Consider the following 13258-nt stretch of genomic DNA (forward strand, 5'->3'; position numbering starts at 1 on the left):
CATGAGGCCAAACCAAGAAGTGCAGAGGAATCGCGGAATGTGATACAATTAAACTGGGCTACAATTCTGTTGGCTGTTGCCCGACATTGGTCGACTGCATGGACCACAGATGTTATACTGTTACAATCCATGGCTATGCCACAAAATATTAGTTCAGGATGCTCAGCAAAGTTGAATTTTCATGAATTTGTTTGTTTGTGCAGAACATTTTGGAGTTTCCAAAGACATTTGTTACATTTCTTCACTTTCTGTGAAATATCATAACATCGAATTACTTTCCCAAATGTTCTGGCTTTGGAATAGAATATGCAGTGTTCCAAAAGCATTTTTGCTCATTAAAGTACAATTTACTTGAAGAATATGGAAATGTACTCACCTTTGTAAAGGCACTGTTGTTATTATGAGCACAACTGTATGTGTGACCTGGGGGGAATGCGAGGTGGATCAGAAAATAGGTTTGATCAGTGACTGTGATCGGAGACTTAGGTATCCCATCGTTGGATGGGACGTCAGGCGCCAGCCACCAGCAGATGATGTCACCAGCAGCGGCATTCACCAGACTTGCAAAAATTGGTAACAGCACTCCACAGTGTGTATTGCACACAACAAAATTGCATGTATGCCTCGTGCATACAAGGGGGCAGCCCCAAAACAGCGCCCCAACTGGTTCCCCAAGACATTACAAGTTCACCTCGGTAACAACAAAAAAGACACATTAGGCAACAGCAATAATAAAGAAAACATATTTATAAACAGACACCTGAGAGGTTGTAATGCAGTATTTTATACAAAAGCTGGAGAGCCAGTTCAAAAACAGGAACAGACAAAAGGGGGGTGTACTCAGTTACCATGATCTAATCTTATGTTCCAGAACATTTGACTGAACCCTCCGGCACCTTCAAGATTTTTCATATCGGTTTCAGTTCAAGAACAAGTTGGTGAGTAATCGCTAGTGTGTCCTCTCATGGCTCTTCAGCAAAGTCTACTCCGATGTTCAGGAACTTTGGTCAGTTCTAGAACATGTTATGGAGTTCTGATTACTATTAGCATCTTCCTCAGGCCTGCTCAGCAAAGTCTGCTGCAATGTTCCGGAACTTTGGTCAGTTCTAGAACCCTCCTGCTGCGTTCCGGAAGCCTCCTGTTGGTCCTGTTGAGCTGGGCCAGTCTTGGCTCCGTGGTGTCGCTGGAGGTGGTTCTTGAGGCTGACGTTGTGGTTGAAGCTCCTCTCACACTGCGGGCACTTGAAGGGTCTCTCTCCCGTGTGCAGGCGCATGTGTGACTTCAGGTGACCCCTCTGGCTGAACGATCGATCGCACAGCCTACAGGCAGGGATGTCAAAAATTAATCGACTTTGCTCATGTAATAATAATAATACTGAGTGTAATAATGATGTTCCTCAAATAAAATGCATGTAGACGTTTCAGCTTTTGTTCATTCATTTAACATTTCACACATAAGCCAAGCCTGTAAAGTAAATAAAATATTAACTTTTCATTTGAATCAAGGAGCATTCTGCAATATTGAAAATAATCGAATCGCGGGCCTTACAAATTGATATTGAATCGAATGGCCACGAAGGCTCTGATTTGCATCTCTACCTGCAGACAAAGGGCTTCTTTCCCGTGTGTATCAGCTTGTGTCTCTTTAGATGACATTCCTTCTTGAACTTCCTGTCGCAGTAGGGGCAGGTAGTGTTGGGGGGATGCGCCGTCTTCCGGTGGGCGGCTCGGCTCTCGTAGTCATGGAAACGCTCGGAACAGTCAGCGCAGCGGAACTTGGGGCCCTCCTCGTCCCGATGGGACGTCTCCTCGTGATGGAGTTTTTCGTCCGTGTCCCTGAAGGAGAGACAATGAGGCACAGCTCTCAGCAGCCCTGTGTGTGTGTACCTGAGATTACGTCTGGTGTGTGTGTCTTTACCTGAGTGTCTGGTGTGTGTGTGTGTGTGTTTACCTGAGCATGGTGTGTGTGTGTGTGTGTGTGTGTGTGTGTGTGTGTGTGTGTGTACCTGAGTATCATGTTGCAGTACTTGCACTGGGGTCCTCGTTCATGGCAGTGGGCTATGTGGACACTGAGACCCTGAGAACACACACACACACACACACACACACACACACACACACACACACACACACACACACACACACACACACACACACACACACACACACACACACACACACACACACACAATTTACATTAGGCTGACATTACCTTATGCGACAGGAGGAGGCTGTGAGAACTAGAGGATGACATTTTTCGGGAATTCCTGCGGGACACGTGATTCACGTGAAACAGGAGTCAAACTTTTATCCATCTCGTGATTGGGACAGGACAGGAGTAATATTCCATGGAAGCGGGCAGGAGCGGGAATGTCAAGATAGATGATTGTTCTGAATGTAGGCTATTTCGACCCTTTCATTCGCATTTTTGCTCCTGGCCTTAAGTGAATGAGAGAGAGCTGCGCATTTTCCCTGATTCGCTGAGAAGTCCTCGCATAGCCTACACTGCCTGTCCGACAACGTAAATATTGGATCAGTGGGAATGCGCTATAAAAACTGTTCTTCATGTTATTTGAATGTTGAATTCTGTGTTAGCTATGGTTGAGCCACTTCTGTCCCCGTAGGGCATTTCCCAATTACCTCCGCGATAACAGGAAAAAGAGAGGCCAATTTAGCACAGAATGCAATCGTAATCAAAGTAGTCAAGATATCGTGCGGGGAGGATTCAGAAGTAGTGTTCAGTGTGCGCAAACTGTGTCAATTTGTCCAAGCATTGCGGTGTCTAAAAGCGTATCCAACATAGGAAGTTTACTGCTCCGCCTCCCTCTTTAATTAGAACACGCAGTTTCGCCCCATGTGTTTAATGTCAAACGCTGGCATGAAGAAGACTAGATTTAGTCATGCTACTAGTTCAGTAGCCTAACCAGTAACCAGCATCATGAATTTGACCTAGGCCTATGTATACTCATGCTTACTGATTGACTAGTCCAACTAGTCCAACTGATTTCATTACAACAGCCCAGCCTACTATTAATTGTAGCTTCTGATTTCCTCCCCGGTTTTTGTTGCACAGAGAAATGGCATATAGCCTACTGTAGGCTATTAGTGTATGAAGAATTAGATCCCCCCCCTCCTGTAGTATAATAATAATGATATGAATAATAATAATAGGGCCAAATAATAATAATAAAAAATTGAAAAATGCAGTTTTTCTATGAGGCTACCCAGGGTTTCTCCAGGCCCCCATCAGCTTGTATATACTGGTATCGGTTATTATGGCTACAACTGCTTACTAGGAGGCAAATATGCATACAGGTAACGCATACACAAAAAAAACTACAGAAGTGGGACAGGATTGGGAGTAGGCTACTTTTGAGCAGGAGCGGGCAGGATTGGGAGTCGTTCCACACAGGACAGGACAGGATTTATTTTTCCAACTCTGGACCAGGATTGGGCAGTACAGAATTTTTTTTCTGGGAGCGGGACAGGACAGGAGTGAAAATCCACTCCTGTGTCATGCTCTAGTGAGAACACATACGTATATATGCACAAACACACACACTACATTGGAATTATTCAAAGCAACTTACAATCAAGGACATAGCCACACACACACACAGCATTAGAATGATCAAAAGCAACTTACAATCAAGGACATAGCCACACACACACACACTACATTAGGCAGACGTGTGTACACTTGAGTCCTTGAGAACACGCACACACACACACACTTACATTGGGCAGGACAAACTCATTGTCACAAAACCCATTGTCACAAAAACTTACAAGGAAATAAACACACACACACACACCTGTTTGTTGAGGCATCTTTTGCCACATATGTGGCATTCCACTGGTTTGGCTTTGTGGAGGCAGACGTGCGGTTTGTCCGGTCGATTCCGGAACCTTTTTCCACAGTCCGAGCACAGCTCCTGCTCCCAATCTTCATCATCAACACCATCATCATCATACTCCTCAGAACAGGAGGAAGGGCGTTCTGATTCCGAAAGCATCTGGTCGTCTTCCGGAGCCCAGTCCTGGTCATAAGGAGAGAGAGAGAGAGAGAGATAGATAGAGAGAGAGGGACAGAGAGATGGAATTAAAAGAAATACAGGATATTGATTGAAATGAAACAAATATAAATAGGCAGAATTAAGTCTTTATTGGAATCAATGTGCTGAGAAGTGTCACCATACACATAACATTACATTACACGACAATACATTACAATTAGCTGACATTAGCTGCTTTTTATCCAAAACCACTTAGTTATGTGGTTAGCTGTGGCTTGATTGAGTGTGTGAATGTGGGTTGTGATGTAATGATGGGCAGTCATGGGTAAGCGGTTAGGGTGTCAGACTTGTAGCCCAAAGATTGCCAGCTCAACTCCTGACCTGCCATGTTGGTAGGAGCCGTAATTAATCAGTGCTCTCCCCCATCCTCCTCCATGACTGAGCATGGTACCGTCCCGCTGCACTGCTCCCTTTCGGGCGCCATTGAGGGCTGCCCCCTTGCCCGGATGAGCATATACAGTTAGGGTCAGAAATATTTGGACAGCAACACAATTATTATCCTTTTCCAACCTATACCCAACCACAATGGATTTACAATAAAACAAATAAGCTACGCATTAACTGTAGACTATCAGCGTTAATGTGCGGGTGTTAAAATCCATATCGCATAAACAGGATTGAAATAGCAACAGTTTTTGCACGTGTTGCCCACTTTTCAAGGGATCAAAAGTAATTGGACAGTAGGCTGCTCAGCTATTCTCCAGTCAGGTGTGTGTTATTCCTTTACTACACCATCACCAAGATGTCAATACAAGGTCTTAGAGTTTATTTAAGTGCCAATTTGCATTTCCATATATTTTTACATAATCTCTATGAGATCCAAAGTCCCCCTGTCACCATCAGTGATGCAAGCCATCATTAGGTTGAAAAGAATCAAAACAAACCCATTTGAGAAATAGGGGAAACATTGAATGTAATCAATTTAAGAGTTCTGAATATTAGAAAAAAGCAATACCGGAGCAACACCAAATTACCTGGCAGACATGGAAAACAAATGCTGTGGATAACAGACAACATTCTGTATCTGGTGAACAAAACCCCATCTCCCAACAGTTGGCCAGATGTAGAACAGTGTCCAGGAGGACGGTGGATAGATGTCCAAGTCAGCGATCAAGACCAAGATCAAGAACATTAGGAACACTTCACCATAGGAAATACAGAGGGTTCACTTAAAGATGTAAACAATTGTTTGCATCAGAAATAGCAATACCAGATTCGGCTTTGGCAAACAATGTCTAAAAAATACTTTTATACGTCTTATATTTGTCTCCTATGGACAAAGGAGACAAAAATCATCTTTTACAAGAGTAATGGGCAGAAAAGAGTTTAGAGAAGGAAAGGAACTGCTCATGATTCAAAGCATACTGCCCAATCAGTGAATCATGGTGGTGGTAGTGTCGTGGTGTGGGCATGCATATCGGTCAATACATTTTCCCTTATATTTATTAATGATAATGACTACAGACAAAAGCCGCAGGATGATTTCTGAAGATTTTCAAGCTGTTATCATGCCGTATTAAACCTAATGGTTCTGAACTCATTGGACAATGCTTCACAGTGCCGATGGACAATGACCCAAAGCTTCATGTGAAAGCCACTGAGCAATTTCTAACCGGAAAAAAAGTTGAATACTATGCAATGGCCCAGTCAATCAACTCACATGAGTACGATTGAGCACACATTTCACTTGCTGGAGGCAAAACTGAAGGGAAAATACCCTATGAATAAGCAGGAACTGAAGACTGTTGCAATAGAGAGCTCACCAGGGACAAAACTCAGTCTCTATTGATGTCTATGGAATGCAAGTTCCAGGCTGTAACTGACTGGAAATTATTTGCAACCAAATAGTGAAAAATGAAAGTTTGATGTATAAATACTAGACTGTCCAATTACTTTTGGTCCCTTAAAAATTGGGAGGCACTGATAGAAATTGTCGTAATTCCTTTACAGTTCACCCGATTTTGACGCAAACACCCTTATATTGAAGTTGAAAGTCTCTAAGTGATTGTACAGCTTGTTTGTTTAATTCCAAATCCATTGGGATGGTGTACAGCACCAAAAAGATGAAAATTGTGCAAATATTTATGGCCCTAACTGTATGCACTATATATGCACAGTGCACTATTTAACAATCACCTCCTCCCCTCCCTCCTCCTTCAGGGGGGTCCTCTGCTTCCTTCTGCCTGCCCCGCGCTGCTCCTCTCTGAGCTGCTGCTGCTCCTCCTCCTCCTCCTCCTCCTCCTCCTCCTCGACTTGGATCTCCTCCCACTCCTCCTTGATCTCCATCACTCCACCTTTTCCTCTTCCCTCCTGCAGAACAAAGCAAGAGACATTTGCTTTTGGTTCAGTGGTCTTGTCGTTCCGACACTGCTTGAAAAAGACTCAATTCATTGAGGATAGCGATGTTCTGATCATAGATCTTCAGACAAGAATCCATCCGTCCACCTGATGTTTGGTGTGTGTGCTTTCACCTGTTGGCCGTGCCCGAGTCAGGCGTGTTGATATACTTGTCGTTTGGTGAGTGTGAGTGTGTGTGTGTGTGTGTTTTCACCTGTTTGTTGGCTGTGCCGGAGTCAGGATTGTTGATATACTTGTTATTTGGTGTGTGTGTGTGTGCGTGTACGTGTGTGTGTTTTCACCTGTTGCTTGTTGGCTGTGCCCGAGTCAGCTGTGTGACTGTTCCATTCCACAATGATTTGGCAGGTCCAGCACTGTTGTGTCACGTGGAAAACACGTCCATCACGCCGTGTCAAGACACTACACGACCCCGCACTGCAGCCCAAACACCTAGATAGACAGACAGAGAGAGAGATAGATAGAGAGATAGATGGAGAGATAGATAGAGAGATAGATAGAGAGATAGAGAGAGAGATATAACTGCAAGGCACTTTGGATAGAAGAGTCAGCAAAGTGTGAACTGGTGTAACTGTAAAATAGCAGTTACCTGTCAAACAGCTGCAGCAGACAGGACACTTGAACTGTAACCTCCTCCTGCAAACTAATCATGTAGACACACACACACACACACACACACACACACACACACACACACACACACACACACACACACACACACACACACACACACACACACACATTAATGTGACCCCCCAACACTGCAGCTGTAAAGAGTTTTTCTCAAGAGTTTCCAAAGCCTCGCTTAATGCCCCACATATGGGGTATTTCTCAAAACCTAGTCCGCACACTTCCAAGTGTGCTCAGCCTAATTAGTCACACGCAGTGATTGGATAGTCTTTGGTGAACTCTATGGAGTATCCAATCACTAGGCGTGACTAATTATGCACACGCGTGGAACTGCGCAGTCTATCTAACACAGACGCGTGAGTAGTGGTGGGACTTGGCGCTTGCGCACGCAGCGACAGGCAGTGAGAGAATTTATTTATTTCCTTGTGAAGCCTACATGTGTTTTTTTAGACTCCATGTTTATGTGTCATGTGTCTTGTGGTTCTGATGTAAGGACAGCCATCTTCTCTTTTATACTGCAAACCCAGTTTACCTTCGGGTACCAATAAAGTTGAACTGAACTGAACTGAACTGTCTATCTTACGATCGCCCCCATTGAGTTTGAAGATAGCCTATTGCACCTGACGCACGCATTTGGCTGCCGTGTCCAACGCGCGCGAAATGGACATTAAATACGCATGTTAACGCGTTCATGAATGAATCGTGCATGCGCTCGCGTATACTTGCAGCAAGCATACCGGCAGCTTTAGTCTTAGTCAGGCATGATACATCTGAACATTTGCGATAAAAGTTACTTGGATAGCTTTTTTGTGCACAAGCAAGCCTTGTACATGATGCCCCTGGAGTCTAAATACTAGGGGTGGGCAAACTTGAAAATCTTTAATCGCATTAACTCAATGACTTTCTGTGATTAATCGCACAGCGATCGCACAAATATGAATTCAAAAGCGCCAATATATTTGAAAATGTCAGATTACCAAATCACTGATTACACCGTAATTATCATATATCACAGACGACCACAGGAAGAAATGGAATCTTTGCTGTTTTTTTCAACAGACTATCTACATTGGTCTACTTCATTTTAGAAAATGTCAATCATAATCTTCATTTGCATATGTAGGCTACTGCAACCTATGTAATAGGCCTATATCTATCTTTCAAAATAGAAATGGGCCTATTTGCCAATCTAGGCCTACATATCACACTAAGTTAAAAGCATGCCCATAACTAATGAAACAAATTCTTGTAGAGGAGAGGTTTTTTATGCATACAATTAGGCCTACTAGGCTATTTAAGATTAGAGTATCACCATTATTGCATACAATTATTAAACTATAGGCTATTTAGATTGAACTGAAGCTGAAATATTAGAAACTCAAATTAGGATAGTCTACATGGGCCTACAAGAAACAAAACTTGTCACTTGAAATGAATTAGGCAAGCAGGCGTGTGTCTGAAATGCCCCTCCTTCCCTCTCTGTCAAGAGCGTGGAGTAGCCTAGAACTCTACCGTCCACTCTCCGTCCTCATCTGTCGCTATTATTTTGGTGTTTCAGCGACTAGAAACTAATCGACTGACTGCTGGCAGTAATTAGGCTACAACTTTCAAATCAATAACGTTGGCATCACAAAACAATGACATAAATGCTGACATTGTGAGGTTGCTGATGTCGGGTGAACTTTTTTGGCACGGCGAAATCATACTATGTTGGTGCCGATATGAATGCTGAATGTAACTTTGTGAGGCGCTGAAGTTAAACGCAATTAGACTTTGGCTAAAGATGCATTCTTTTACCGCTTGTTTTTCAACTGTGCCTCTTCTGCTAGCCTACCATGCATGCGCAACAACAGATCCCAGATGTAGGTAGAAACCAAAACGTTGCCTGAGGAATTAATATCTCGCGGTCGGCTTTTTGATCAAGGCTTTAGTTTTCAGCTATGCACAAGGTCAGTCCGCATGTCGTTATTGACAGCTGATACATTTTTTTTTCATAACCTTGCGAGTTGCCAAGGCGCACATGCTGTTTGAGAGCTACGCAATGAGGGCTGTAGAACTTTGTACCGAAAATGTCCATTCAGAAGTTTTGCCTACTTTCTAGACCCTGTTGTCTTTTTCTCTGTCAGCTGTCACTGGTGGTCTCCAACTGCTGTGTGCGAGGGGCAAGGCTTTAAGAGCGCAGACGCTTTCAAAATAAAGGTAGGCCTAAACGAACGACGTGACGGTCATAAAAGGCTAAAAAAAAAATAAAAAAAAAATGCGTTAACAAAATTGTCGGGCGATACTGACCTCAATAGTTAACGCACCGTTAACGCGTTAACGTTGCCCAGCCCTACTAAATACACATACTGTACATATGAATAGACTTGTCAGTTGATGGACCAAAAAGTGTGTGTGTGTTGCTCTTCCTTGAGAGACATACTTACCTCTTAGAGCGGAGGAATGGTGTGTGTGTGTGAGAGAGAGAGAGAGAGAGAGAGAGAGAGAGAGAGAGAGAGAGAGAGAGAGAGAGAGAGAGAGAGAGAGAGAGAGAGAGAGAGAGAGAGAGAGTGTGTGTGTGTGTGTGTGTGTGTGAGTTTGAGTGAGAGAGAGAGAGTGTGTGTGTGTGTGTGTGTGTGTGTGTGTGTGTGTGTGTGTGAGTTTGAGTGAGAGAGAGAGAGAGAGAGAGATATACTTACTTCTCAGAGCGGAGGAATGACGTACTTCTGCCCTCTGTAAAAACAAATGAACAAACAAACAAATCAACAAATCAGATGACACACACACACACAGTTCAATAAAGCAGCTCAGTATTCCAGCATAACAGGATAGCACTGATACACAATAAAAATGTGTGTGTGTGTGTGTGTGTGTGTGTGTGTGTGTGTGTGTGTGTGTGTGTGTGTGTGTTGTCAGAGGACTGTAGATTGCGGGACTGCAGAAAGGGGGTGCAAAAACACTGGCAAAAGTTTGCTCTGTTTCAGCATAATGGGGCACCTAAGTCTCCACCCCTTCCGGGCGGCTCGTGGGACTGGGAAAGCCAAAACTTTTGACTGAGTTGTAATGGACTGATCAAAGCTATTTTCTGTTCGACCTCGCATTCCCCCTTCGATCACACATATGCTGTACCTCAGATTTAATGATAATCAATGGTGTGCTTGTTGACTTCACTTGGCAAGCGTTTTTTGAGTAGTGTGCGTGCAAAAATATGTAATTATTTGGACTACACAACAAAAGTCGCATGTCCGACGTGCAGCCACTTAAGCCGTGGAGCAGCAGTAGGGTTGGCTGTGCCTCGGTTCGCGTCAAATATGCGAGGCGCACGTTGTAGTCTCTAACACTGTTTTGCACAAAAGCTAAAATAACCTTTCTTGAGTGCCGAAAAAGGATGGTCTTGCGACGCAAATCCAAACCTTCAAAATTCACTGCCATCATGTTGTCAAATGGATGAATTAGCTGCATAGGTATTGCAGTGAAAACTGCTACTTTGCGTCAGATATTTCATCAGTGTAAGTAGTAGCACATTTCTGATGGTCTCACAAAGCACAATCCTCCATTTCCCCGCATTGCCTGTGCACCCTGCATATTGCTGTGGATTCGCTGGAGAGTGGGATTTACCCCTGAACTCGCGTGTGTGCTCCTGACCGCTCCACGCCGTTTGTCTCATAAAGGTGATTTGGCGCGTTGCACATTTCATCAAGGAGCCAGCCAAAGTTTTCCCAAACTGCATATTTTAGTGAGAGGGTAGAAGTAGCCTACTTCAAGCACTTGTTGGTCCCCGGCAGTAGACTTTTCCTTTCTAGGCTACTACAATTGCGTCCAGGTCCTCCTGCCACTGCATGTAGAGCAGCAGGCAGTAAAAACATGAACACAACATATGATACTGTCCAGTACAGCACTATACCGTACCGAAGGTCTGTTTGGTTCGGTACGAATACGGTGTACCGTTACAGGCTTAATTAGAAGGCTCGCAGTTAAAGCACTGTGTGTGTGTTTGTGTGTGTGTGTGTGTGTAGCCTCACCCTTCACTGTGGTCAGTGGGAGGCTTGGACGGCTCTCAGCGTCACTGGCAGTAACGGTTGGCGTGGAGACGGGAGAGGACAGACCAGTTGAGGAGGACACCGACTGAGGAGAGGATGGCTCAGCATCAGGCACCTAAAACATACACACAACACAGGACACACGTAGACAGATATCAATATGAATCTAAAATCAATATCTAATGTGTGAGGATAAGAGAGGAGACAGAGGGGAGTACCAAAAACAGGCGATGAAAGCAACAACACTTACGGTCTGAGGTTTGAAAATTGATGGAACTGCGGTGTCCTTCAATTTTCGAGTCGGTCCCCTCATAAAGAACGTGACATCCATATAGTCCTCAGGGGTGAAATGCTCCTCGCAAACTCTGTAATTAACCATTTTCTCCACAGGTGTACTTGGGTTGATGCCACAGGCGGATATCCATTGCTGCATTCGCTCAGGCTGGTGTGGTATACGGTGAAACATCAACTGTCTGTGTCTCTTGTACTTGTTTTCACAAGACTTGACAGCACACAACGCCATTTCTTCACAGATTGTTGAAGACTAAAAGGGCTTTGATTCTTTAGTTCTAAACTCCACTGGGAACTGTCTACTCGAATCTCGAAAAAGCTTAACTCTGAAGTCAGTCAGCTGCAGAAACCCTTCTCTCCACTTTGCAAGATTCACCTGAGCTTATCAGTTGTTGTGGAGCAGTAGCAATTCGGCTTGTAGAACTATTTCTAATTCAGCAATGGCTCACGTCAGCAAGAAAATAGTCCTCCCTTCTCCATGTGCGAAGGCGGCAATTCAGTGACCTTATTTTTATATGTTGCTGTGTACAAACAAGCGTGTGTAGTAGTTCTAAAGGAGTAAAATGTTTCTCAAATCATGTGTAGAACCCTAGGCCTAGTTCCAGGGGTGGTGCGACATGGGTAGATTGACACCCGCTACACTGCCTCCCAGGGGCGGTCTAAGAAGAGACAGCACCTACAATGAAAAACAAGACCATTTACCTCCTTAACAAACCCAGTGTGCAGTCATTTTACCAGTATTTAGCCCCAAATTATTGGAGTAGGCCTACCCACTAAATAACACTAACTCAAATGCATCACTGCCATTGGCCGACATTGAAATACAACTCCACATGAATCCTTTCCTTTGAAGACATGAAACTACGTTCACCCCCTGATTACTATACTTCAAAACACACATCCAAAGCAACGCTGCTTTTCGGGACTGCGTTCTTCTTCAGACGGCTTCTTTGAGGTGCTGCATCTCCATGTAAAGTAGGCCTATCGTCTGCATAATCAAAATGCTGGCTGCACACGCGATAGTCACGCTCCCTCAGTGTCTGCGTTGGAAATGGATGTAAACACCTGCATCCAGTCAGCCATTGTTGTCAAATGTGCGGTTTAGATAACGGCAGACGGTGAAAACGTGCGTTGAACCATTTCATTTTTCGTTCACAGCCCGGATAAGCACACGCGAACCATTGTTTTTCCTGCAGCTGTCGGTCACTCAGCAAGCAACACGTTGGAGTGCAGGAGGGTATTTCCGTTACAGACCCGGGAAAACTCCTGATAAAAGTTTCAACACGACTCGCGCACAAATATGTATATAGACCTAAAAACGTGTCTGTCCCTCGTTTTGATTGGGGTTAGATCTATCCCAAGGAGGTCTACATTACCAGAAATGTTCTAAGCTATGAGATAGCCGTCTCTCATTGGCTCCCATTATAGCCCCGTTGGCGCACGCAGCCAAGTAAAAGATGAATGGGAGCCTATTGGGCTAAATGGCTCAGCAGGGATTTGTGACGATTCTGTTCTCTGGTTTGTAAAGATGTGTGCACATTCTGTACCTTATCATGGAAGTTGTATTAGAAGTGAAGTTAAAGGTTCCTGACATGGCTTTGTTCTCCCAAAGACGTGTTAGTTTTGTCCTGCAACACGCTAGCATTCGGCTAATACCTGCTGGCTGAGGAATCTCTGCGACTATTCACGACCAGAGCTGACGAGAGACGTACTCTGACTGATCCTCCTAGCAGAGACATCTACGGTCACACACCTCAACCCCCACCACCGTCCAACATGTTAATTGAAGGTGCCCAAATTCTTAAGGATGAGCGCAGTCATTTCCTTTACCCCATGTACACATGCCGCTTTTCCACCACCTTAAATGCAATAAATAACAGGTGTCCGC

The 13258-nt window shown here is 44.2% G+C and overlaps 1 protein-coding gene across 1 annotated transcript; it reads right to left on the bottom strand.

Moving 5' to 3' along the window:
• Positions 1 to 760: 760 nt before the first annotated feature.
• Positions 761 to 12713, bottom strand: LOC134455662 (zinc finger and BTB domain-containing protein 17-like). The gene is made up of 10 exons (XM_063206879.1): positions 11330 to 12713; positions 11062 to 11194; positions 9739 to 9772; positions 7020 to 7073; positions 6715 to 6862; positions 6212 to 6385; positions 3815 to 4039; positions 2006 to 2076; positions 1599 to 1835; positions 761 to 1319 (listed from the first exon to the last, which is right to left on the bottom strand). The coding sequence occupies exons 1-10, from the start codon at positions 11600 to 11602 to the stop codon at positions 995 to 997; spliced, it is 1674 nt and encodes a 557-aa protein (XP_063062949.1). The 5' UTR covers positions 11603 to 12713; the 3' UTR covers positions 761 to 994.
• Positions 12714 to 13258: the final 545 nt, after the last annotated feature.

The sequence above is a fragment of the Engraulis encrasicolus genome, chromosome 1 (genome assembly GCF_034702125.1).
Source record: "Engraulis encrasicolus isolate BLACKSEA-1 chromosome 1, IST_EnEncr_1.0, whole genome shotgun sequence".
Taxonomy (NCBI): Eukaryota; Metazoa; Chordata; class Actinopteri; order Clupeiformes; family Engraulidae; genus Engraulis; species Engraulis encrasicolus.

What these genes read in the sequence shown, in the direction of transcription:
- LOC134455662 (XM_063206879.1), bottom strand. Translation starts at nt 11,602, where the DNA reads ATGGCGTTGTGTGCTGTCAAGTCTTGTGAAAACAAGTACAAGAGACAC. An exon ending in GCACAGCCAACAAGCAACAG is followed by an intron (nt 6,386 to 6,714) that starts GTGAAAACACAC and finishes TTTGTTCTGCAG; the next exon opens with GAGGGAAGAGGAAAAGGTGG. An exon ending in AAGAAGCCCTTTGTCTGCAG is followed by an intron (nt 1,320 to 1,598) that starts GTAGAGATGCAA and finishes CCCTGCCTGTAG; the next exon opens with GCTGTGCGATCGATCGTTCA.